At 36.2% G+C, this 26,246-nt stretch overlaps 1 protein-coding gene across 5 annotated transcripts; it reads right to left on the bottom strand.

Annotated features, from left to right (window-relative positions):
• Window positions 1-554: 554 nt before the first annotated feature.
• APAF1 (apoptotic peptidase activating factor 1) lies at window positions 555-26,213 on the bottom strand. 5 transcript variants are annotated; one of them, XM_015858858.2, is made up of 27 exons: window positions 26,093-26,205; window positions 25,243-25,414; window positions 24,745-24,934; window positions 23,413-23,610; window positions 22,287-22,470; window positions 21,621-21,733; window positions 21,109-21,240; window positions 20,508-20,746; window positions 19,691-19,858; window positions 18,930-19,061; window positions 18,341-18,454; window positions 17,606-17,784; window positions 16,771-16,897; window positions 14,652-14,777; window positions 13,682-13,813; window positions 12,293-12,418; window positions 11,168-11,329; window positions 10,766-10,894; window positions 9,891-10,016; window positions 8,959-9,078; window positions 7,958-8,083; window positions 6,996-7,121; window positions 4,995-5,114; window positions 4,226-4,351; window positions 3,314-3,439; window positions 2,715-2,861; window positions 555-2,200 (listed from the first exon to the last, which is right to left on the bottom strand). In XM_015858858.2, exons 2-27 carry the CDS (start codon window positions 25,378-25,380, stop codon window positions 2,057-2,059), a joined length of 3,750 nt encoding a protein of 1,249 aa, XP_015714344.1. In that variant the 5' UTR covers window positions 25,381-25,414; window positions 26,093-26,205; the 3' UTR covers window positions 555-2,056. The 5 variants fall into 5 exon arrangements, 4 of the variants coding, with proteins under 4 accessions (XP_015714344.1, XP_032299928.1, XP_032299933.1 ...); XM_032444037.1 differs by having other exon boundaries at window positions 25,243-25,384; window positions 26,093-26,179; XR_001554307.1 differs by lacking the exons at window positions 555-2,200; window positions 2,715-2,861; window positions 3,314-3,439; ... (5 more) ...; window positions 9,891-10,016; window positions 10,766-10,894 and having other exon boundaries at window positions 11,220-11,329; window positions 13,726-13,813; window positions 26,093-26,211.
• Between the last annotated feature and the right edge of the window lie 33 nt (window positions 26,214-26,246).

Genomic DNA, 26,246 nt, shown 5'->3' with positions numbered 1-26,246 from the left:
TACTACTTGCTGGCTATTTGCTTCCAAATTGAAAATCTCCATGAATTCCACTCTCCACATTTTCTTTGTTAAGCCATGATCAGATTCTCCTGTCATCAGAGATCCATTAACATTGTCACAAAAGACAGCTTTCTGCCCTGGTTTCTCATGCGAAACAGTGATCCTGTATTTTTAGGTCTCTTAAGTTCTGACTAACATTGTCGTAGTGAAGGGACAACGTGAGTAAGAGGAGCATCCCACTAGTTGAATGTTCAGCTTGAGTTAAGAGCAGGTACCAATGAGGTCTGTACAAGCTAGACAACGTAGAAGCATCTCTGTCTTGGACTGTACATGACATGTTTCAAGACAATGGATTGCCTTTGTTCATTTTTTCCTGTGTGTCACATCATATTTAACACCATTGCTTACCTATTTGTGATGTGATGTAAAAAACATCATCACATTCATAGTGACAGTAAAAACATAGAAAAAGATTATAAAAGGACAATAAAATAGACAGCACCTCCCCCCCCTCCTACTCAGTAAAAACAAAACAAAGAAACAACACTCAAGAATTAAAATTTCTTATGTGTTGCCTGGATCATCTTTATTGAATGCTGTACAAACTTAAAATACAAAACATTATTATTTTTTTTCCTATCAAATTTCTTATCTTTGTATTTCTGCCAGCAGTACTCTAATTATACTGACCCGTATTCAATAGCACCTTAGAAACAGTGGAATTTCAAGTTAAAAAAGAGGGAAAAAAACAAACATGGATTGTCAAAATCAGGAAAATATTAGGAATGTGTATTAAATCGTCTGAAATGCACAGCAAAAAAAAAAGCTACTAAAAGTGAAAATTTCATTATTGTGCACCAGGTGATACACCCTTGTTAATGTACCTTTTATAACTGAGTGTTTAGATGATGCATGCTACTGCCAACTACAAAAATCACGGCACTAATGTCTGTGCAGTCACTCTTCATAGTTAAAAGGCAGTTTAGTGGAACAAGGCTTACTGGCATCTAAGAAAAGTTGTTAACCAGTTGTTCACAAAAGATATGCCAAGTACAACTAGTAGAAAACATCAAAGATTCCGCCCCATAGAGAATCTATAAATAGATTACAAAAACAAAACAATGATAAAAATCTCATATTGCCAGGAAAAAAGATCCCAGCACAAAGAACCCAATGTTAAGAAAGCCGACAATGAAATGTCTTCACAGTATAAACTCAACGCTCTTTTCAAAAGTAAAAAACACAAATTCACACCCTCTAATATTTTTCAATACAAACCTCTTAAAGCATTCCCAGTGTCACTTTAGCTGGTTAGCTGCACCATCGTTTGAACGGATGCACAGCACAATCTCTTCCACTTCAATTCCAATATCCCTTCAGATTTTACCTTGAGAAAACAAGACTCAAGATGTTCCCCTTAATAAGAATAGCTCACACACATCATTCCTCTCCATATCACTTACATCTCCACAAGGTTAGAAGTGTGAAGATTCTTGGAGCAAGAGGGAAGCAATGCTGCTGTAAACTGAAAAGCCACTTGATTTGTTCTGAACTTAGAGCAGCAGTATAGCTGGCTTCTTCCAAATGAAGGATGTCCCTGATTCTTTCCATTCTGTACTAAATGAAAAGTCTTTCATCTTAGTAAAAAAGAATAAAATTGTCTCTCACAGTTGTGCTCGTGACAAGAGAGCGTTTAGCCATCAGCCCTTGCACAAAATACATTACTGATCTATTATATTCCTATTATTTTTTCACTGTTAATTATTGATTTCTCCTAATTTGAATAAATCTTCATAAAATTTCATTACAAAATTGGAAGCAATATACTCAAGATGCAAATCAGGAGTTATACATTATAATGATGCTTATCAAAAACAAGACTAAACGCTAGTTAATTCGCAAAAACATGCAGAAATGTAAACAGATATGCATTAAAACATTGGGAATACAACACTGAAATGTAATTCACAGCTTAACAAGAGAGAAAAATTTAGCACAGTCTTGATTCCAGCTCAAAAAATGAATTCACTGATCTCCGCAGCGTTCAGCCCATCAATCACAACTTCCGTAATACATAAAGAATACCAAGATTATCAACAGTCACGTACACTTCAAAACTAGGGGACACGTGTATTGACTTGAGGTTTGTTCCATTCGTGTAGAAGGTTTGCAAGGATTCTCCCGTAGTTACATCCCACCACTATAAAATATAACCACACAGTTTAAGTTACCAAGTATGTCTTTCGAGGCAGAATATTCACTTCCCATTTTTTCTATAAAGAAATTCAGAACTTTGTTATCTTAAATAAGTAAGTAAATGCAGTAGGACACAGAGCATCTTCATGTTCTTTATGAAGAACGCGACTGCAGCTGAAATTGAGTGGATATTAAGGTGAACAGAAATGACTGGGATCTTTAAAATTAAAGATGTTAAGAAGAGCTTTGCTAATAAAGATCTGAAACTCCCAACTCTATTGTGAACTCTATGAACAAGAGCACATATGGAGTTCAAAAACAAACTCCATCTTAGAAATATATTCAAGGAGCTTTCAAACTGGAGAAGAAAAGTGCCAGACAATGACAATGATGGAGCAGTCTTAAGTAAAAAAATATCAGACTTGTTTATTTTAAGTGGTTTGGGTTTTCCTTTAGAATTACCAGCATACTGTCTTTTCATTAGGTAAGTTAGATTGTTTTATTATTTCAAGGCTTACCTTCAGATAGCCTCCAGATGACACAAGCATCTTACTGTCGGGAGAAAATGAGAGGGCTGTTACCCAACCACCGTGTGTTGGTTCTCCTTCATCCACAGTAACTGAGGAGCAGAAGTGAAGTAATTCACCTGTTAAAATGTCCCAAATCTGAGAGAAAGAAAACATTAACTATGTAAGTAAACATAAGGAAAGCTGAAATATACTTTTCTATATTAGAGGGGGAAAAAAAAAACAAACTTTAAAAATAATCATTCAATTGGAAATGACAGGATAACCCAAAAAAACACTCTCCTCCTACAACAGAATTATACAGAAAGGATTTAATCACTCATGGAATTTACAGTAGAGTGATCAGCAAATTGCATGAATCATAGTTCAGCATCATTCATCAACCTATGGAATCTAGGAAAACAAATCTATCTGTATAGTTACAAGTTACTGTCACCTCGTATTAATGTGGCAAGGTATCTTGGCAATCTTCAGCTGATACTCAGTACGATGCTAATTAAACAGACATGCAGAACACAAACTATGAGAACTCCTCAGTGTGTGAACTGACTATCGACTGAATTATAAGATAAGCAAGGTTAAAGCAGTACCCTTATATCTCCTTTGTCATCTCCAGTGGCCAGTAATTTGTTATTAGGAGAGAAAGCAGAGCACCGCACACAGGCTTCATGACCTTTCAGCTCATGAAGAACAGATGAACTTTCAAAGCTCCATATCTACATGGAAAACACAGAAGAGTGAAAACAAGCTCAAAAACAATTATGGCTTTACCACTTTCATTCTAAAAGAAAACCATTAGTATTCAAATGTACAAATCATTTCTTATATATACACTTAAAAGGCTTCTTTCCTTATATATGGACTACACTTTAAATACTCTGCTTTCACTTTCTGAATCACACAAGAATGTGTTTGTTACAACCTACACAATCAGGTATACCCTTTCCTTGGAATATACTCTTTAAAGCAACTCATTCATTTATAAAGAACTTCACAAAATTGTCCCTGGGATTCATGGGTCAATTCAGAACTATAGTTTAAAAAGCTGATGGTGCAGGCCCAGAATGTTTTAGCAGTTCACTACTTTTCAAGCTTTGCTTCTGAACAAAAATAATACCAACAACATGGATAACATTTTCATGTAAAGTTTCAGAATTATTTCTTAACGTGCATTTCCAAATTAGAACATTAGGCTATTCATAAATCAATAGAGAGAACTAAACAAAACATTCTTCATAGATGTTTGCATTAAATGTGTGTTTTATTCACATAGAGGTTACCAGGACAGCCTGAAGTTATATCCAGATCAATTGTGAATGTCTGTAACAGCATTAGAAACATGTTCACAGATACAGGAATTTTAATACTAATACTGATTTTAATACTATTTTAATAAAAAAGGGTTAGCAAAATAATCACTAGTTATCTCATAATGAAAAATACAGCAAAAATGTCAGGCCAAACAAGGAATCATAGTTATTTTTGTACATAATGTAACCAACCTTTGCAGTTTTGTCAGCAGAAGTAGATGAAAACCTACTACCATCAGGTGAGACAGCACAAGAAAGAACAGCACCTCTATGGCAAGCAAAATCTTTTTCTGTTTTTCCAGTGGTGATATTCCAAACCTATAGAACAGAATTAGCCTGTGTTTCCAGTATAATACTCTTAAAAAGAAAAAGAAGTTTAAGACCTGCATCATACAAATTAATAAAGGAAATAAAACTCGTGTGCAGTACTAATATGATATTTTGCCAAAATGCAACATTAAAAATAATTAATAAATATTATCAGAAATATAAAATGTTAATTTTTATATTGAACCAACACATACTTCCAGATCAATTCAACCAGATGAGTGTCAATACAACTGTATGGGAAACTGTTGATCACAACCTGAGCCTCTGATTAACCATCTGAGGCAAGCAATGAGTCAGCTGCAGGAGTACAGGTGAAAGTAATTCAGCTGTGCTCCTGGAAGGGGTGGAGCATGGCTCCACCTCTCCTAGATCCTATTTAAGGTCTGACCAATAAATAATTATTATTTATTTATTAAGAACTAAGGCAGGATGTCTTTCTGTAGATTGCTTCTGTGTGGAGTTTTACAGCAAGCCTCAACACTGGTGAGCATTTGTCATTAACTTTGTATTACAAAATCTCTGTTTATCCATCAATTTAATAACTGTACAACAACATACAGAGGTTACCAAATAGCTTTTCTAATTAAAGAAATTAAGAAGAATTCTACGTGATACACAGCCATTTATTTACCTTCACTGTTCCATCAAATGACCAGGAAAGAAGCTTTGAATTTTCTAGAAGTGCAAAGTCTTTGATTGCTTCCTCATGCCCTCTTAGAAACACGCACTCATTCAACTGCCAATTCCAGACCTAATAATAAAGATGGAATATATACGTGTACGAGAAAAATAACTTAAAAAGAATTAACTGTTTAATTTTAAACCTGTAGGAATGATAAAAAGTTTTTATGGAGATGGCAATTTATTAGAAGACACGGTAGTCAATCTCAGAGGTAGTTCACTTTAAAGCATTAACCACTGCAAAATGTGAAAGCAAAGCGCTTCCCAGAGTCTGATTTTTTATAAGTGAATTTGGTGCTTAAGCACTTGGCAGCCAAAAAAGTCAATAATACCCTGGGTTGCATTAGCACCATTAGCGAGTCAAGGGATGTGATTATTATGCTCTGCATTGGTGCAGCCTCACCTTAAGCATGTGTGCAGGTTAGCATATAAAACTATTAGAAAGTATCCAAAGGAGGGCAACACGGATGGTGAAGGGTCTACTGGGTAAGATAGATAAGGAACAACTGAAGTCGCTTGGTTTGTTTAGCCTGGAGAAAATGAGCCTACAGTTCCTTACTAAGGGAGCGGAGGGAAAGCATTTGTCTCTGTTCTTTATGACAGTGACAGGACCTAAGGGAACAGCACGGAGCTGTGTCAGGAGAGGGTCAGGTTAAGGATCAGGAAAAGGTTCTTAACCAGAAGTTGGCTGGGAATTGGCACAGGCTTCCCAGGGCAGTGGTCACGGCCCTGAGTTGTTCAAAGAGCAATGGACAATGCTCTCAGACACAAGGTTTGAATTTTGGCTGGTCCTTGTGTGGAGCCCAGAGCTGGACTCAATGATTCCCGTGGTTCCATCCAATCCATGATATTCTAGAATTCTATTAAATTTTGCATAATTCATATTTTAAATTTTTAGATTTTTATAAAAGTAAATATAAATATATAATTTAATTTATATTTTAAAGAGTATTTTTAAGGAAGTGTCATTTCAGTTGGTGTTTTCATGGCAAAATGATGGTATTTTAATCGAACCCTTCACCGAAAATTGAATAAATGTCATTTTATCTTACAGAATTTATTAAACTTCAATATAATTAAATGACAGTGATTTAACTGGTTTTCAAATAGGTTTTCTGCGTCAAAGAAAGAACAGTAATGAGGCAACTGCCGTGCAGTGAAAACTGAAGTACATACTAAAGTATAAATGACCAGGACATTCACTTCAAAGTGCATTCCTTGATGAGCTAAAATGCTACACACACAATGATGCTTCTCTACAGCCAATCAACCTTGCCAAGAAGGAGTGCTTATTAACTTGAGACTATGTCAGTGCAACCTTCTTGCAAGTATCTGTGTTCAGCTCTGTATTGGACTAGGTAGACACAGCAGCCCACTCAAGTGTTTCAGTTCTATTCCCTTACACAGTACAGACAAGTCCATAGCTGGCCAGTGCTGAATTGCATCCCAAACTCACATGATCAGGACTGTTGAGTTATTCTCAAAGAAAATTAGTATTTCTTTTCATCCATCTGAAAAGAGTTGGTTCTATCATGTACTGCATTAGAACTCCATAATATTCACTATTCTATGGAATATAAATAATGGCCTACAGATTCTACAGCCCCTTTTCTCCATCTGGTGCTTTAATTTGCTGCATCCCACTTGAGGACATCCAGACAAAAAACAGTAACTTCTTATTTACGGTTTCTTTGCAACAAGTTACTTGATATTGTAACACTTGCAAATTAGATAAATAGGATAGCAGAAATCAAAGCAGCAGTAGAATCAAGGATGCCAACTTACCCTAATGCAACATAAAATCAATTCAAAATGCATGGAACAAAGATGGTTCCATATTCAGGATATACAGTGGTCATTGACTGAGTTTACGTTAGGTATAATAGAAAAAATGTTTTTAACTTATTTTTACAAATAGGTACAATATGACCCTTTAAAATATCTTCCAAACCTGTATGACTGCATCATGAGCACTTGAAATCAGAGTCTGACAATCAGTGGTAAATCGACAATGCTGCACAGATGTCCTGTAGGCCTCCCGGGATGCCAGAAATCTCCCATCTAACAACTGCAGTACCTTTACAAAGAAAAATGCAGTAATTGAATTTATTTTACATATTTTAGGGAAAGGAAGTTCAAATTCTCAACACAAATTCTCTTTAAATACGAAGAGACTGTAAATACACCATTTTCAATCAATGGACTGAGTTTTGTGTCCAGTTCTGGGCTACCTGGTAAAAAAACGACAGGGATCTCCTGGAAAGAGTCCAGTGGAGGGCCACAAAGATGATAAAGGGCCTGGAGCATCTCCCCTATAAGGAAAGGCTGGGTGATCTGGGTCTGTCCAGCCTTGAGAAAGAAGACTCAAAGGAGATCTGATGAATGTCTATAAATATCTAAGGTGTGGGAGGCAAAGGGATGAGACTCTTTTCAGCAGTGTGTGGTGATAGAACAAGGGGAAATGGCCACAAACTGAAGCATAGGAAGTTCTGCACAAATGTGTCTAAGAACTTCTTCACAGTAATGGTGACGGCACACTGGAACAGGTTACTCAGGGAGGCTGTGGAGTCTCCTCTGGAGAGACACCTGCCTTGATGTCAAATTGTGCAACCTGGTCTAGGGAGGCCGCATTGCAGGGGTGCTGAACTCAATGAACTCTAGGGATCCCTTCCAGTTCCTATAATTCTGTCATTCTGTGATGGTGACAACAAATATCAGTCCTTGGTGAAATGAAATGCAAAACTGCATTGTAAGCATTACCTTTAAACTACCATCATTTCAGTGTCACTCAAACATAAAAATTTTTTAGTACCATACCAAAGAATATTATTGGAGAGAATAACTAAAATGACATTTCTTTAAAAAGAAAGGTTGATTCCTATTATTTTCAAGATCAAGCTTAGGATTTAATACCTTTATTGCTCCATTCTCCTGCCCAAATGCTGCAAATTTAAGATCTTCACTTAAGCAACAGCAGCAAATAAGGGATTCCTGAGGTTCTGTCTGCATGATAATGCTGTCTGTATTTCCATTAATGAGCTGCAAGATAGGAAATTAATTAACATAATATTTTAAAATTTGAACTGAAATAAAATAGAATAAAAAGCTAGGAACAGCAACAGAAGAGTTTGTCAGTTTCTAAACTTTTGTTTATCTAGACCAGATACTTTCACAAATCAGTTGCTTTAAAGGTCTGCGTAACTCCTGCTGTAGATCATTGTCTGAACAGGACAAGATTGCAGACAGAAACACAGCTCAGTCTCAGAAGGCTTTTAAAAGTTTGCATGATCAAATAAAACAGTAAGTCAACAAGTTATTCCTGAATTTCAAAAGCCATATAGTGAGTTCTGAGCTCAAAACTACTTGCCAGTGAGATACTTGTGCCAAATGGAGCGTAAGCATGACTTAAAGCTTAAAAGCAGGTATAGCCCACCAATCTCAACCAAGTGTTGTCCTTACACCAATTCTGATGAGATCTTTAGAATATAACGATTTACAAAAAATCTATAAGCTAAAAATATCTACCAGTGTGATGCATTTAAAATGATTGTAAAGCACATCAAAAGGTGACTAGGAATGCATTTCTGAGAGACTACAGATCACTAAAGGTTAAACATCACAGTCACAGGAGAAACTACCTTTAGAGATATGACAGCAGACACAGTTGAATTACTGTACACATGCTTAACTACAGTTTGACTCTTCAGTCAATTTCTCTTCATGAGCAAAGGTGAAAAATCTATTCTGTTATGAGGCAGAGCTCCTAGATTTAAAATCTTACAACATATTAAGAATCATCTGCTACAGATTCAACTGCTGAAAGTCACGAATAGGCAGTTATTTCAGTGCTTTGTTTCCTACTGAGATTTACATATAAATTCAAATATATTAACACATGGAGAAATATAGCTTACCTGAATATGTTTCTGATTGTAAATTGCTAAAATCATGACTTCACCATTGTGAAATACAACATCCAGTTCACTTTTTAGCACAGCATCAGAAGACTTGCACACCTTGTTTGTTTCCCAAATCTGTTGAAGAACAGTGTTCCATTAGTTTTAAAGGACAAGATATAAAACTTGCTGAGTACCTTTAAACCAAAGTCTTATAACCTAGCAAATAACCCCTATCTTAAAACAGTGCCCTTTTTATTTACTACAGAAAGTTGCGCAATTGCTATAGCAATTTCAACTGATGGAAAAAAATAATTCTTTTTCCAGGCTGCCAAGCAGACCTCTAAGTATTTGGCATCAGGACCATGAAGTCCACACTTTTCTGTTTCAAAGAAGAGTGTTAAAATTCTATTACAGTAAATGCCAAGTATAGATTTCTATACTTCAATTGCTTTCAAAATATCAAGAAAGTAAGTGTTAGCTTGGAGAGAAGGAAATGTTACTTTGGTACATTGTAGGTCTGTTTTCGTAGTTGTATCGTCTCATTAAAAACTATAAGAATCTGCCCTAAATATTAACATATTTATCTATTTATTATCTAACAGTGAAAGGCATATTAACTCTGCTAGTTTACAAAAGGACCATCAAAACTGTTCCCATTTTTAATTTAGATAAAATCTAAAAACTATCATTACTACTGAAATGCCACTGGATTTAAAAAATTATTTATCTATATCGTAAACCAAAAAAAATAGACAGTTCATTTTACTGTATAGAGAATTATTTTTGTATGTTTATATAATACAAAGCTAAATACTTATAACTGAAATGATAAATGCTTTATATTATTATATATGAATATTTAACTTTATAACAACAATTTAAACAAATAATTTAGCTTTATAAACACATATAAACAGTACCAGCTTTAAAAAAAAAAGTCATCTTACCCGTATTGTCTGGTCCTCAGAAGATGTCAGAAATAAAGATCCATCTGAGGAAAATGCCACACAGTGAACCCAGCTCATGTGTCCCCTGCAATCTGCTACTTTTGATAAGGATTTCATATTCCATAACTGCAGCAGAAATAGGAAAGAACTCAAGTGGATTTTGATTATATTTCAAGCAAAACTGAAAAGAAGCATACTTCATTACTACCTCTACTAGCATTTTCCTCACTTCTCACTCTACAACTGTCATGTAAAAAGAACTGTGCCTGTTGATGACAATTTGATGGTCAGTGACATGGAAACAGAAGCTTCTGACAACAATAAGTTTAAAAGATGTGGGAGGAATTACAAAAAAAACAACTCACACATTATGAAAATACAAGTGAGCTGACCAAGTAGGTTGCAAAAAGAGAAAACAAAGAAGAACAGAAAACCCAAATACTTGTACATGCTTAGTTAGTCATGATAGTCCCAAAGTTATTTCAGCTGTTGTATTCCTCTTTCATGAACTGCCACATCCTGCAGCAGCACACAGGAGAAGGTATTTTGTTTGCCTGTTTTGAGCTAGGTGATGGGAAGGCATATACTCTAGAGACTGACAATAATCACATGATAACTTTGAACACATACAGTGGCCTAGTGGTTTTATATAAAACCGAGTTCTGCTTTCTAAGAGGAATGCCTAATCTCAAAACACTATTTCCCAATTCCTATTTTACATCTTAGAAGTAAACAATAATTGTAAAGAATAAAGCACATTGAAAAGCTATTAAAAATGCCACTTTGTTTTACCTCTCCGTACACAAAACCACAACAAACATAACACTTTGTATTACTCTTTCCTGGTATATCGTAGCAATAAAGAAATCACTTACCTCAATAGAACAATGAGACAAAGCAACTGCTACTAACTCATCCCCAGCACAGAAGTCGCAATACTGGATTGTACTGTGATGACTTATGATGACTTGTGTTAACAGGTTACATGTTGTAACATCAAAAAGCTGTGAAAGTAATTATAATATTGAGCACAGGGCTGGAATGACTTCACCACAGACACAGTTTATATACTTAACAGTATACATTTTTTAATGTAGAAGGTATTTCTCTCATTCATCATGTTTATCATCTATATATTTTTTAATAAACATGCACTTAAAAACAAGCACTTTATGTCTGAAACATCTAGGTAGTTTATAATGCAGTAATTATTCATAAATTCTACCTAGATGGCAACATACTACACCTGTAGAGAATTATTAACATGAAATACTTACCAAAAGCTTATTTTTGGCTACCACCAGAATTGTATCACTACTTCTGGACCAAGAGCAACATTTTACTAAAACCTCCACTTCATCCTGGTGCTCATCTGCATTCCTGAAGAAATCTTTTATCTCAATAGTTTTCAGTTCATTTGCTGAACGCACATCCCAAAGCTTCAAGAAAAAAATAAAGGAAATACATGAAACTTCTCTTTACAGTTGAGTATACGGTTGGACTTGATAATCTTTGTGATAATCTTTGAGGTCTTTTCCAACCTGAGTAATTCTATGATTCTATACAGAATACAACAGGGGAGAACCACTTCCCAATTTCTTTTTAGGGAAGAAAGTGAGGAAAACAAGAAACAAGCAAGCCCAGATGGTTGTCTTAACTTCTACTTAAAAACAGACTAAAGGCAAAAATAACATCTCTGCAACTCTATTAAGTCCTCTCACAACAAGAAACCTGGTACACTGGATACAAGTTTGTACCCCTATTTCATTGAGGCAGCTGCCAGAGAGCTACTGAATATTTCTGTTTCCTCTACCAAAATTTTTCTTCTGAATGACAACAGATACTACAACCTCACTTTACTGACATAGCAGCCCCATGGAAAGGTATCAGCGTTTATGAATTGCAGTATTGAAATAGGTAGTTCTGTTGCAGTCAAAGGCAATAAAAAGCAATGCTTGTGTTCTAAGGACAAACATAACTACCTCAGTACACAAATATCTTTTATTGCTTATTCAATATCAGATGACAGACATTTTAACTATTCTAGGTTTTTTTTGGCTGTCGTTTTCATTATTATTTTTCTTTAAACAAATTTCAGAACACCTTCCACACCAGTTCTCTTAACTATATACTTTATTTTTATTACTATTAATAGTAGAATGCACTCAAAATGAGACTCAGTGGGATTGGTTTAAAATTGCAGCCACTCAATTCTTCTTCTGGAACTGGACAGAACTTCATCAAGCCTTGCATTAAGAGTGGGAACAATACTCAACTGCTTCAGAGTTTAATTCATGAAAACTGACCACACAAATACAAAATTATCTCACCCATATTTTGTATTTTATACCCCCAAAAAATCATCCAAACAGGCAGTTGATTTAAAAAAATAAGATGTGTACCTTCACTGTTCCATCTGTTGAGCAGCTAGCAATATAGTCATCATTTGGTGAAAATCTACAGTGACTGACGGCGTTTATATGACCAAACATTGTATTCCTACAATACTTCTCCTTCAGATCCCAAAGCTGCATGAGAAATAAATATGTAAATGTCATTAAATTCATAAATTATTCACAGACAGATTGTACATGTTCTTCACAAAATCACAGCGGCAACCAAATTCTCAAAAATGTTTCTTAGTTTTACCCACGTGCTCACAGACTTGAAGCTATGCCTGAGGTTCCCCCACAAATTACTTCCATATGCTAGTTTGCATGAAAATGATTCCCATGACTATTATATAACACTTTCTGTAAAGTGAATGCAAGAACCTCAAATAGCACAAAGTTACCAAAGGCTTCTTCAGAGTGAGGATTAAACTTTGTCTAGCCTCTTTCCTTCCTTTCAGTCTCAAAGTTCAGAATTACGTAGCTTGTACACAGTAACTAAAATGAAATCTCTTAACTCAGTGTTGGATTACTGTGTCCTCTCTAATAAAGATAAAAGAACAATTTGTGCGTTAGAGGCCACACACAGACACACGCACTTTCTAGGCCTACAGCACATACTGCCTTTTTGCTACCAAACCTTTCACTTGTCTGCTCAGGGAGAATTCAAAGCAGGAACAGTTACCTGAACAGTGTTCTCTTTAAAAAAAAGAAAAAAATAAATAGAAATCCAGCCTCTCTGATTTTTATTTTACTGTTCTTTTCTATTACTGGACATACTTGTGCTGTGAAATTCCACCCTTACCCACAGCCAGGTCTTCCTTTGTTCTTCCACTTCCTCTCCTTCCGCAGACACTTCACTTACATGGCTTCTGCTCTGAGTAGACATACTGCCTCATAGTCTGAGTACTGCCAGATTGCTGACCTGACAAATCTTTTGCTTTGATTTACTGTTATTCTGTTGGCACCTACTTTCATTTCTTTATTATGTCAAATCAATTTAATAAGAAAATATATCTGCTCCCCTTCCATTAGGTTATTTATTTATTCATTTCATCATTTGGCACCTATTTTTGTATTGTTTGTGGCTGTTGTTTGTTTGTTTTTATTTCTTTACGGTTTTTAATCAGGTATTCCATTCCCAGGCTCTCCCATTCCTATTCCCATCCTCTAGAAGTCTTCACCTTTGTGCTCAGCTAATAGGAAATATGCTGACTTTTCATCGCAAGTATAAATATTCCTCTTCCGTTCTGCCCTGTCAGTACTCTTGATCAGTTTCTGTCTCTCTTCCACTGGACTCATTATAAACCTTAATTTACAGAGTTTGAAGCATATTTCTACAACAGTAATTACTCTGTTTTGATTATTCCCATACTGCTTATCACAGCCTTTTCAACTTACTTTGATGTAAGTGTCATCTGAGCAGGTGGCTAAAAGATACTGACCCCTTCTGTTATTGAACTGGCAGCAATTGACCTGCTCTGTGTGTTCTTCATATACGTACAAACACTCGCCTGTTCTTGAATTCCAGATCTAAACAGAGTTGAAGGACAAAAATCAGCTTTAAATAAATTCAATGTACTTAATAAAAAATGAAATTTCTAAATCACGTTGGAATACAAATAAAGCCCTAAAAATGCTCTTAATAACACATAAAAATGCTTGAAGAGAAAGGGAAAACACATGTAGTTACATTTATTAACACACAGCTGTGATTTTAGATTGTTTTCACTAAAATAGCAGAGATGTAGATATACACATTTTTCAAAACAAGAACTGGAACCTGGCATCTACAGCCAAAGGTTCTTATAACAAGGTGTCTGCAACCAAATAAAACCAACTTGCTCTTGTCAAAATTCAGTTTCAGCCTACTATTAATTATAGAAAATTTCACAGATAATTTTGAACAATTTAAATATCAAATGGATGAGGAGGATCATAGTTTAGATCTGAGAAAGATTAGAATATCATCAAGATTTTTGGTGCAGTTCTGAAGAATTAAAAATAAAATGAAAAATAATATACAACAGAAAGCACTATATAAGAAAAACATTTATGGATACCTTCATTTTATGTTACACACAGGACTGGACTCATGTATTGTGTTTTACATAAAAAGAAACATCTGATAGTACAAGTAAAATAAGTTGTAATTGTGTATGCATGTTGTTAACATAAGTAAATGATGCTTAACATAACAAGTATGAGATCTTTTGTTTTTAAAGTAGTGAATTATCCACATAAGGTTTAAAACAGTTACTAAAAACCTTCTGTCCTAAGAATCTGCTCTGCCTGAGTTGGCTAAAACTGAAATCTGAATTATGATGATGCAAAACAAATAAGCAAAAAAGTCTCTTCTCCATTTACTTACCTTCACCTTTTTATCAGCTGAACAAGTTGCTACGTATTTATCATCTGCAGAAAAAGTGCAGCAAAGTATTTCATCATCATGAGCACTTATCTCCAGCAATCTCTCTCCACTTTCTGCTTTAAACACCTGAAAAAATACAATGAGGAATGAAATCTTTTAGCTGGCATACAACTTCAAAACATGCTACACAAATAAAGGATTGCTTTCTCTCAAAGAGCTCCCTTAGCTAAACTCTTCATAAAACTGCTTGCATTCTGAAAGCACGTATAATTTCAAGGAAAGTAATATGAAAACATTTAATTTGAACTTCAAATCTATAGAGATGATAGAAATTATTATGGAAAGAAATAGTGAAAACTAATTTAAAAAAAATCCGTATGCATTATGTGTTTTATTAATGACTATGTATAACCTTTGAGCCAAAAGCTAGGCCTTCTACCACATAAGACTTTTGTACTCCTTAAGACTAAATACATGTACTTTCTTACTCTACTTTAATAACTTCACCACACAATAGCTTATTAACAATATCTGCACTGTTATTAGAAGTACAAATTCCAGATTGATATATACGATATCCTTCTGTTGGATAAAGGATTTTAGCAGCAATTGATAATTAAGTAAAGGTGCTAGGAGTCTCTTTTGAGCTGGTTACAAGGCAGGAAAGGGTGGCAAGGAAGAAGCACTGCACATTAACCACTTTCCTTAAATTCTGGGGCTTATCTTAATGATGGTGAAAGGTACCTTTTCCAGCTCAAGGGTAAACAATCTTCAGCTGTTCTAACAAATCACAATTTGCTCTTTGCAGCAACATTCAAGATGCTACAGTCGTGAAATCCCTATTTTTCCGATCTTCTTTCATTAAATGGGATTAACAGTGATAATGAAATAGTTGGTATTTGTTCAAATAAAAGCGACAAAGCAAAAGGAAATCTACATCTACTGTAAATTCTGCAGAATATCTGCTCTTAATTTGGCAGTCATTTCTGCTTCTGGGTTAGTCTAAAATCTGAAGGCATTAGTTTTATTTTAATGTCACTGTTAGGAAAAACAAGATTAAGATCAAAGTTCAACAATGAAAAATGATTGTTAATTTTTGTATTATCTCTTCTAGCGTAGGCTCTGGGGAAAAAATAAAAAAATAAAATAAAATAAATAAAATAAAATAAAATCCCTTTTTTTGATAGAAAGTCAAGAGAAAAACAATGAATCAGCAGTCCCAATAATGAAGCCATGAAGTACAGAAGCCCAGCACAATAACTTCAGCACAGCCACCAAGCATCTCCTTAAGTGGGTGGATGCCATGACCATAACAGTGTAAAAGCCAGCAAATAAAAGAAAGTAGTAAGCACCACCACATTACACAGGCAAATGAACAGCAACTAAGGACCACTAATACTTTTACTTTAGCAAGCATCCAAAACAATACCAAAGGCTTGCAGAAAACTTGTTCTTTACCCTTACCTTTGGCTGTCTGGAATATGGATACTTTACCAGGTTAGTGGCTGGCTGATTGCTAGTTTTCCTGAGAGCTGTCTGGCTTCCCTCCAGGCAGACTGCTGGCAAATTTGTATTAGTCACTTCCTCTCTCTCTCCCCATATTCACTTCCTAACAACTGAATACCTTTTTCCAGTCTACCGCTGCCCTCAGCTTTCAGGACTCATTTTTCTGCCCAGATTTCTCTATTTTGCATGACAAAATTAACAAACATAGCGCCAAACATCCATTAAAACCCCATGGAAATTGTAAAGAACTAACAAACATGTCTCACTGTTTTTTAGTACTGTAGATGGGAAATACCATTTCTGCAAACAAATGTGAAACGTGGGACGCACTACTTAAACCTTATGCTTTTTTGTAACATTAAAAGGAATCTCATGTTCTCGTGTTCATAGCATGTTCTCATGCTATGGTATAATGATATAGTTATTGAACTACAAAACAATACTTTCGAGCCTAAAAGTGTTATGTAACACCCTTTCTATCTCTTGTCTCTTGAATATAATTCAAGATTTCTAATATCTTCACAGCAAAAGGAAAGCAAGAGCATCATTAACAAACATCATCAAAACTTCACACAGCATTATACTTTGCTGATGCATAGGTAGGTACTTTTACCTGAAGTGTTTTATCAGCTCCACATGATGCTATTCTTTGTCTATCCCTAGAAAAGCAGGCATGGTAAACTGCATCTCTATGTGGACGAACAACCAGACGGGACAGGTTTTTCAAGGATTTTTTATTTCTGCAGGAGAAGATAGTTCATTTGTGAGGAGTAGGATCTCCCAGCATCTTTAATCATTCAAAATGCTCTTTAAAATATAGCATTTGTTCATCTATTTTGTGCAGCAAGCTTTTGAAACATCAAATTATCTGTCAGCCTTCATGAAAAATAAGGGAAACCAATTCCTAAGTTCACTGAGAATTTATGGTGCTCTCCAACAGCTGAGAGCTTAGAAACCAAGAAAGATACAATGTGCATAAGAAACCAACGTGCCACCTCATGTGCACAGCCACTGTAAAGCAAAACAGTCTTCCTAATAACATCTTAATGAGCTGGTATCTGTCATGTCCAAACAGACTTCTTTCTGAAGCTGTGATCTCCTATGTGCTCTCTTTCAAGTTTGCATCATGCACATTATATTTGCCCTACAATTCTCATCTTTCTAAAAAATTATAAAGTTTCAAAATACCGCATTTTCACCTTTGTGTAGATATTTAAAATGAATGTTCACTGAGAAGTAAATATATTTCTTCATTTCTATGAAATTATTACTAATTTGTAGCTTTACATGTTTGTTTTTTCTTTCATTAGCTCCTGAAAATTAGTTCACTTTCTTTTCCCGTTAAAAACATAGCACATTTTTATTACCCACTGCGGTGTTTAGTTGCGTATGCAACAATTTTGTTGAATCAAGGGATAAACATCAGCAAATGGATTATTGCTACTTACATCCATTCCAAGTAAAATGTTCCCGTTTCTCTTTGAGCCCGTAGCTTGGCTTGTTGATACACCTCAGATGCCTCTGGTTGGCAAAGACCCAGCTGTGTAATGTCAGGAAAAGGCTGTCGTCCAAGGAGGTGCCCATTTAAAGACAGAAATTCCTGAAAATTCTCACGTATTATGGTATCCTATGTACAGAGCAGACAGTGTTTGATAATTAGTGAAGTGGATACATTTTCTAAGTGCCCTTTGCTTTTTAATTTTCTATACAGGCAGTATTCTTGCAGAAGCATTTAGTTCTCCTTAGTTCTGTTACCAAGTACCTATCACAGACTGAAATATTTTGCTATTTTATTCAGAAAAAGTGTATTATCCTTACTTTTCAAATAAGGATATCGGAAGCAATGATTTACTCAATGAGCAGTCAATGTTAAATGTCAGAATGACCATTCCAATAGGACAACTAAACCTCCCCCAAGAAAGGGAGTACCATCTGCACCCACCATTAATTATCACAGAACCACAGATTCTCACCAATGAGTTAATTGCCAAGGTCTGAAGTTAACAAAAAAATATAGTTTTTGAATTCTTCATTTTCTCTCCTCCAAGGTAAAGTTAAACTTAGGACTGCCCTAATGTTTCATTTTTACACTTCCTTTGTATCCCACATACATTCATAAATAAAATGCAATAAAAGATGGAAAAACATATTTGGAACAGACTGATCATTTACCTTTTACATACCTTTTGATCCAGGACTGAACTATATTCTACATATTCATGAATTAGATGAGCTGGTCCTACCAATTCTGTTTTAGCTTTAATCCAGTCTAGAGAAAACATAAGATCACGGAGTTCCTACAAGAAATACAAATAAAAGTTCAGAGCATGAGTTCCACAACTGAATCTACTCAAGGGAAAAATAAAAAACCACGGGAAAACACATTAGGTATTTAATATATGTTAACACAATTCACTCCAGTTCACTCATCAATCTACTTGAATACTCTAAAAACATCAATTTAATTTTATTATAAAACATAGTAAGCCAGGATTTCCAAGAAAGCTTAGGAAGAGTTTTTACCATGTCTTCCTCAAAAGGAAAAGAAAAACAAAAGGCATTATAAGAAATCTTCTTATGAACTGACTGAAAAGAGACACAGGGTAGAAATGAAGTCATTTTCATAATAGTCAGCAGAACCCATAAAGGACTTCATGTTCAGTGTTTGCCTGTCTGCCCGAAGGCCTGGGAAAAGAGAGCTCTGAGTGGGAAAAATGGCCTGGAGGGGAAGAGGGTCAAGAAAAGAAAAAGATGAATCCAGTCAGAACTCACCTTCTGCATGTTGGCACCAGCCATGTGATATGCTAGAAAGTTATACCAGTACATGCAGTCCTCTTGAGATAGCACAGGCACATGAAGCTTGTAATATTTCTTGTACTGATTTACTATGTTTTTATGTAGTTCCTGCAATGTGAACCCAAAAGACGCTTTCAGTTAATACTATAAAAAGGTGTGGACTGATTTTAATATTAAACATTTTTTTAATTGTTATTACTTCTCAATGTAAAATGTCAATACATTAAATAAGAAAAACTTATCTTAAGAAACTGTAATTTAAATTATGTTGAAGACTTTCTACAGAAACTCCCTGGATATTAAAGGCAGAAAAGCAAGTTGCTAATCTTCCTTCTTAGACTGAGAAAAGCTATCAGGTCACTCTTAACATTAAACATGCACAACCAGTAATAAAAATGACCCTTTACATACATAGATATAAAGCAAGGAACTGGTCTCTTCTTCCCATCTACTTTTTTTGCCCTCTCCTTCAAAACCAGACCTAGATGACCCTTAAAGGTCCCTTTTAACCCAAGACATTCTACGATTCTGTTAGTTTCTTAGCTCCGTGTGGAATTATCATTAAATCACTTCTCATTTTCAAGTTAAAAACACTTTTAGCCAGCATTAAGTTTAGCTGCAGTGTGGTCCTATTATATGAATTTACTCTGGATACTATTTGAAAAAGGAATGTTTTCTGAAGAAAGTTCAGCTTTGTAGAATAAGGTTAGAAGTAAACAGATAAGCCAGAACTCTACCTGAAGCTGGTTGCGATTCTGCTCTGTAAGAAAGTCAAGTTGAAGATCATGTAAATAATAATGAAATGAATTCCCATTACGATCACAGAACAATAATGATTTGTTAACAAATTCTTGCAGTATATCTTCAACTTCCTCGGTTTCCATATCCCAAAGAATACAGAGCACCTAAAAAAGCAGAAAACATAATTAGAACTAAGGAAAAAACAAAACTGTAGGAATACCATAAAAGACTAAAAATTAACTGGAGAAAAAAAAAAAAGCACAAAAACATAGTAGAAACATTACCATTTGCAGAAGACGTATATGCTCTGTGAATAACTCAATAAGTTCAATATCGAACAATATATAATTAGACAGATAATCGTTATATAAGAGACAGATAATACAAGCTACCCCTTCATTTGTCTATTTATACTGATTCATGGTGATCGTATATTTTTCATAACAGAAATTCCCTAACAGTTTTTAAGCTTCCAGACAGTTCAGTTACAACCTAATATAAGAGCTATGCATGGAGTGTACATTAAATTAATATTACAAACACATTAATTTAGTTACATTTTTTTTGCTTTGTTACTGGCAATAAAAGGTATGATACAGTAATGTATCCAATCTACCAATTAAGTTGCATATAACAATAGTTATATAATAATTTCAAATGTTACTACTTCTTTAAAGTTATTGTTTATATATCACTAAAAATCATTGAATGTCCTGAGTTGGAAGGAACCTACAAGAACCATCAAATCAAATTCATAAATAATAATAATAATAAACAAAGTAAGCTATGAGGTTTTTGCGTTGCTGTTATTACCTTAGTAGGCACTTTAACATCTTTTGGGAGGATGGAGAGGTCTTTATAGTAATCTTTTAAATCATTACTCAGTTGCTCTACACTTATGGACATTGCTTCATCAAGGGCTTCATAGTCATAAGATGAAGATTTTCTTATTCTCTTAAACTGCTTATTCTGCAACTGTTTAAGATAATATTCCCAGCGACTAGGGAAATCTCGGAGTAATGCACCTATCAAGGATATCACAAGAGGAGAACCTGAAGGAAGAAAGTAAATTCATCTTAGAGAATCTGAAGGAACACAATTCAATAGTTTAGTCTTGTGGTTGAATAAATCAGGAAAATGTCTTAATTATATTCTTGAGGTGTCCCCATGGTCCTACCACTATCAGACTGTGTAAAAAGTTTATAAGGTCCCTTCAAGAACCAGAAGGCCACGATGAGATCACCCCAGAGCCTTCTCTTCTCCAGGCTGAACAAGCCCAGCTCCCTTAGCCTCTGTTCCTAGGAGAGGTGCTCCAGCCCTCTGATCATCAGATGTTCCCTCCTCTTTCTGTAAATCAAATTCAGAAAGAATAAAAAAGAATACCAAGTGGTTTAAAAAGTGGCAAGTATCATACCTTTGCATTCCCTTATAATGCAGTTAGCTTGTTCTGGCAGTTCTGATATTTTCATGTTCACAAACAGGGCTAAAACCTCCAGTCCTTTCTCGTGTGTTAGTCCACTTTCCACATGAATCTCATACTTATTGCCTATACAAAGCAGGAAAAAAATGAAAAGAATCTTTAAAATGCTATGAAAATTGAGAGCATTTTCTAAGAAAAATCTGGAGCAGAGGATCCAGCTCAGAGACTACTTCATATGTAGAGATAATCAGTTTAAACAGCAGCATCAGGCAGGCTAATTTACTGAAGAGCGCAGTGATTCCCAACGTAGACATACACACAGGACAACATATAACATGTATTTCATGTAAAAGTATACTTTTATAGAACAGAATGCTAAAGCTTTGTCATTTTGTGCACAACTTGACAGACATGGATTCTATCCAACTCTTTTAAAAATTCACAATAACACTTTGCAAACATGCATATCCATCACTTGTAATGCAGAAGAGAAGATTGTTCCTTACCAGACACAGCATCTGTCACGCTCCTGTCCCTGCTGGTGATTAGAACCTGACATTGATTATCAAATGCTTTTAGTACCCAGGAATCCCAAATATCATCCAGGACCAAAAGAGACCTAGTTAAAGAAAACATATTTCATATTTCAGATATGTAATTTCAGATTAGTAGTAATTTCAGATTTCAGATTAGTAATACGATACGGTATTTCACCTTAATGATGAAAGAACATTTTCAGAACTAATAAAGTACAACTTTAATTTACTTCCACTAATACAAGAAGCACTTTAAAAGGACAAAAAATGCTGTGTCAGAAAGCTGAACGCAAGCTTCTCCAAGAACTAGTGAAGTTTGGTTCATAATTGAACGCTATTAACCTAACGCAACACATTCTCTTTTACCATAATAAAGTAATATAGAAAATATTAACAGTAGTCCCTAAGCAAGCATCAAAATTCTTGAAGTACTGCTAGTTTTACCTTGACTATCACTTCTGAATTATCTATGTTAAAAGAGAAAAAGGGAAAGCAAAAAGTGAAAGGGTTAGGATGTTTTCTTCTGCTTTTTTTTTTTTTTTTTTTTTTTTTATTCAGAAACATGTAATCATAATAGATTTCAGATGATTAGACTCTGAACAGTAAAAGAATAGCACTGCATTTTACTAACAGCACCTCGGGTATTTGCGCAGCATCAGCAAACGAAGACGATCTTTGGCCTCCTCGATGTTAAGTGGTGGTCTCTGTGAAAGAGTAGAGTCCTGCTCTAATCTACTACAGAGATTCTGTAGTTTTATAAGGAGCCCTGCTTTGTCCTGTTTTCCCACAGAGATCCAGTGAACTCCTCCTGGAAAATAACCTGACAGAACAACAATATTAATCATGCTGTACATTCAAAATCAGAAGTATTTATAGTAGCTTAGAATGACAAGCAATAATACAATTTAATTTAAAACATAAACTGTAAAGTCTATTGCAAACCAACCTTAAAACTTTACTGTACCACCAGAGGGTTATTCTACAAGTTTAGTGCCATATATTTTACAAGGAACAGGCACTGTAAGGCAAGTTTCCAAAGCTCACACTGCCACTGATGCTGTCCCTCCTCTCTATTTGTCTTCCTTCCTGACCCCTGGCAAGCCTTTTCCCTCTTCTCTGACTCAGCATTCACTTTTACACTTTACAGGAGTTCATGGCTTGGGATACAAAATGATCACAAAACAGTTAGCAAGAAGGCATCTAGAAGAGTCAGCTGCAGCACAGGATGCCATATTCTCTAATCCTCATACCCGTTCTCTAATATCAGCCTTATGTTCTGCTCCAAACGTCCTATACAGGAAAACATCAGTAAATGATTTCATTTATGATCTATTGTGAGCTAAAATGAAAGTAGTATAACCACACCACAAATGTCTGACATCACTGAAATCTACACTACAGTCTGAGCAAGATGTTTTAAACTCATACAGCATAGGTAGAAGCCTGAAGAACTGACAAGTAATGCTCAAAAAAAAAGACTAAAAACCATTTTATATGTTGTAGTGATAGAAATATCAAATTCAAGTTAGCTGAGGATGCATCTACTCTCATAAATCAAAGCAGGTTTCATGGTAACAAGCTGTAAAGAGTCTTTTTCCATAAATCAGTAACTTGCAAACAATATTTCAGAAGCACCTAAGGAATTTATCATGCTAAATACAAAATTAACTTCAAGATGACTTAAGATACTTCTCCATATATGCTCAATATGTGGATATTTCTAACAATCTTTATTAGAATACTGATGTTTTCATAATAGTACCTTCCAAGAGTTGGTGATCCCTTAAAGCTTCTGCTGTTAAAACAGTCTTTCCGCAACCCGCCATCCCATAAACTGTCACCCAGCCTGGATCATTTCCTAAGCTGCACAGTTTCTGTTTAATAGCTTCTACCAGCTTCGGCCGAGTCACAAACACAACTGGTCTCTGTGGTACACCTCCTTCGCAGAGAGTTGTCTTAACTGAAGTTAGAAACAAGAAAAATGAAAAGAAGTGATTTCTAAACATTATGCCTCTTCAAAACAAAACAAACAATTCGCTCAGCTTGTTTCCCATACAAATGCTCTAAGAACTACTGGACTAACTATGTCACAATTAACAGGTATCAGCTTCCCACCTACAGCAGTGCTCAGTTGGTAACTACACTTACATCAGTCCCAAGAAGAGAAAAGAGAATGTGCAAGGAGGTGGTAGGGTTGCCACCCCTGGAGGTGTTAAAGACACATGTGGATGTGGCAGAGGGACATGGTTAGAGGGACAGACGGGGGATGCGGTGACACTTGGACCAGATGATCTTAGTGGTCTTTTCCAATCTAAATGATTCTATGATTTGCATACTGGACAGTGCCAAAAATATACTGTAAGATTCAGCTGCATTTAGTCAAATGCAGTAAGACAGTTCATCCCACCAAAAACTACCGATTTATTCCATATAAATCAAAGAAGTCAACTTCTGTAAAGTTTAGACCTTACTGAAGATAAGCAAAAGATCTGGTGGAGAAACTAGCAACCAATTAGCAGGATTAACAGTTGGTATGCAGTGCTGAGAGCTGCAGATTGCACTGAATGAGAAACATGTGAATTTTGAAGGCTAAAACTTTTTATGTTAAATTTACTTCCCTTATGATATACTAGGGCTATTCCAAAAGTCACACCTCCTCTTTTATTATGTTGGTTTAAACATCAGAGGCAGATACAGGTGATAAGGCAGTAGAGGTTGAACCTTCCTAACTATATTCCATTACATTTTGTTGCTGTGCAGCAGATGGCAGCAGAGGGGCAGCCTGACTTAGAAATGTATATGAAGCAAAGGTGCAGAATTAAACACCTCACTAGAAAAATAGCACCTACTGACATTCACTGACACTTGTTGAGCGTTGACGTCCATTTTCAAGATAACCTATGAAAGTCATAACCATCCTCTCCTATCATATGAAATACAGAACTACCAACTATCATGCTACCAAAACAAGTGAACAAGCTCATTGTTTACTTCCTTTTTGGTGGAACAGGTATTACAGATAGTCACCTAGCAGTGAATAAAAACACAGCTTCTCTCTCCCTTCAGAAACTGGGATTGCTGCAGTTGCACTAACCATATGAAGTCATCTCATCCATGGCATTCTTTCCATTCCTGGAGGAGAAGACAGGGATGCCATCCTGAAGAAGCGCAGCAAGATCTCGGTACCCTTCATGAAGCAGTGCATTATAAAAAGATCTATATGCGTTGTTGTCTTTGGTAAGAAGAGTATTTATTAGCATAGCTGCTCGCTCCTTCTGTGTATTCTAGAACAAACATTAAGGTAGGTGTTACACACAGGCAAGAGAAACCATCTAATCAGCTTTATAAAACACCTAGTCTATCACTCTGCAAGTTATTCACCGCGTTTGTTGCTGTAGATATGGGTTTCAGTTGAGCAAGACTTCAGCTCACCCTTATGGACTGCAAATATAACTACGTGCTAAGTGCTTGGTTAAGCATTTGTAATGTAGTAATGATTGACAGCAATAACTTTTCAGAAAGGACAATAAAACACATGAGCAGCCTGGAAGGACAATAAAAAGAAAGAAAGAAAAAACAGAGATGACTCTACCTGTTGTTTCACTTTCTCCTCCTCCTGCAATGTCAGGACTTGGTCAGCAACCATACAGTCCATAATGTAAGAGGTTTTGATGTCTTTCTCCAGTGCTTGACGATTCATAATTAAACACATTCTACTCTTCGCATCCATATTTCTTTAGGGTGGGGGGGGGGAAGAAGTCAAGCTGGAACCAAAACATAACGCACACGTACAAAGAAAGTTATTTTAAAGTATTTTATGCTTTCAGATTTAGAGCAGCTGCATTAGTGGTTAACAGAGTGAACCTTCAGGCAAGCTGATGTTACAGATTGTAGGAATCTTAAAGAATTCATTGTTTTTCACGTCTGTCCTGGTGAAAAGACTTTGATAGTCCACTCAAGTTGCTGTTGTCCCTGGTATGCCAGAAACTTGGTCTCTCTCCTTCTCCCTGCATCCCTGAGTCCCCAAGTCACATAACAGGGATAGCAGGATGGAAACGGAGAGGACCCGAGGTTGAACTGTAGCAGAACATGAAACCCCGTCACCTCCCAAGAGATGAACCCAGCGGTGCCTCCACGAGCCGGGCTGCATGTAGATACGCTCCCACCCCAGCACAGGGCAGCATCAGATACACACGCATAAACACCCGTTCTCCCTCCATCTCATAAAAGCAAACAACAACAACAAACGGTGTGAAGCCGGTGAAAGCCTCTTTCTCCCCGAGGCTTTCCAGCAGTCACAACACTCCCTTCTCACCGCGGGGGAAACGAAACAGAAAGCGCAGCACCCGCCGCCGCCCCGCGCCCACAGCTGCACCCACAGCTGGACCCACAGCTGGACCCGCAGCCCCTCATCACCCCGCTCGCCCCCTCAAGGCCGTTACCCGCCGAGGAGGAGCCTTCCTCCGACTCCGACGAGAAGCGGCAGCCGAACCCCGCACAGCCGGCAGCCGTCCCGCCGCCACTTCCTCCTTCCGGGCCCGGGGGTGGGGAAACGCGGCCCGGCCCTAAGCCGGCCCTGAGCCGCCCCACGCCTGC

This window comes from Coturnix japonica, chromosome 1 (genome assembly GCF_001577835.2).
Source record: "Coturnix japonica isolate 7356 chromosome 1, Coturnix japonica 2.1, whole genome shotgun sequence".
NCBI lineage: Eukaryota > Metazoa > Chordata > Aves > Galliformes > Phasianidae > Coturnix > Coturnix japonica.
Note: the sequence above shows the minus strand (reverse complement) of the source record. Positions and strands in the feature narration are given on the sequence as shown.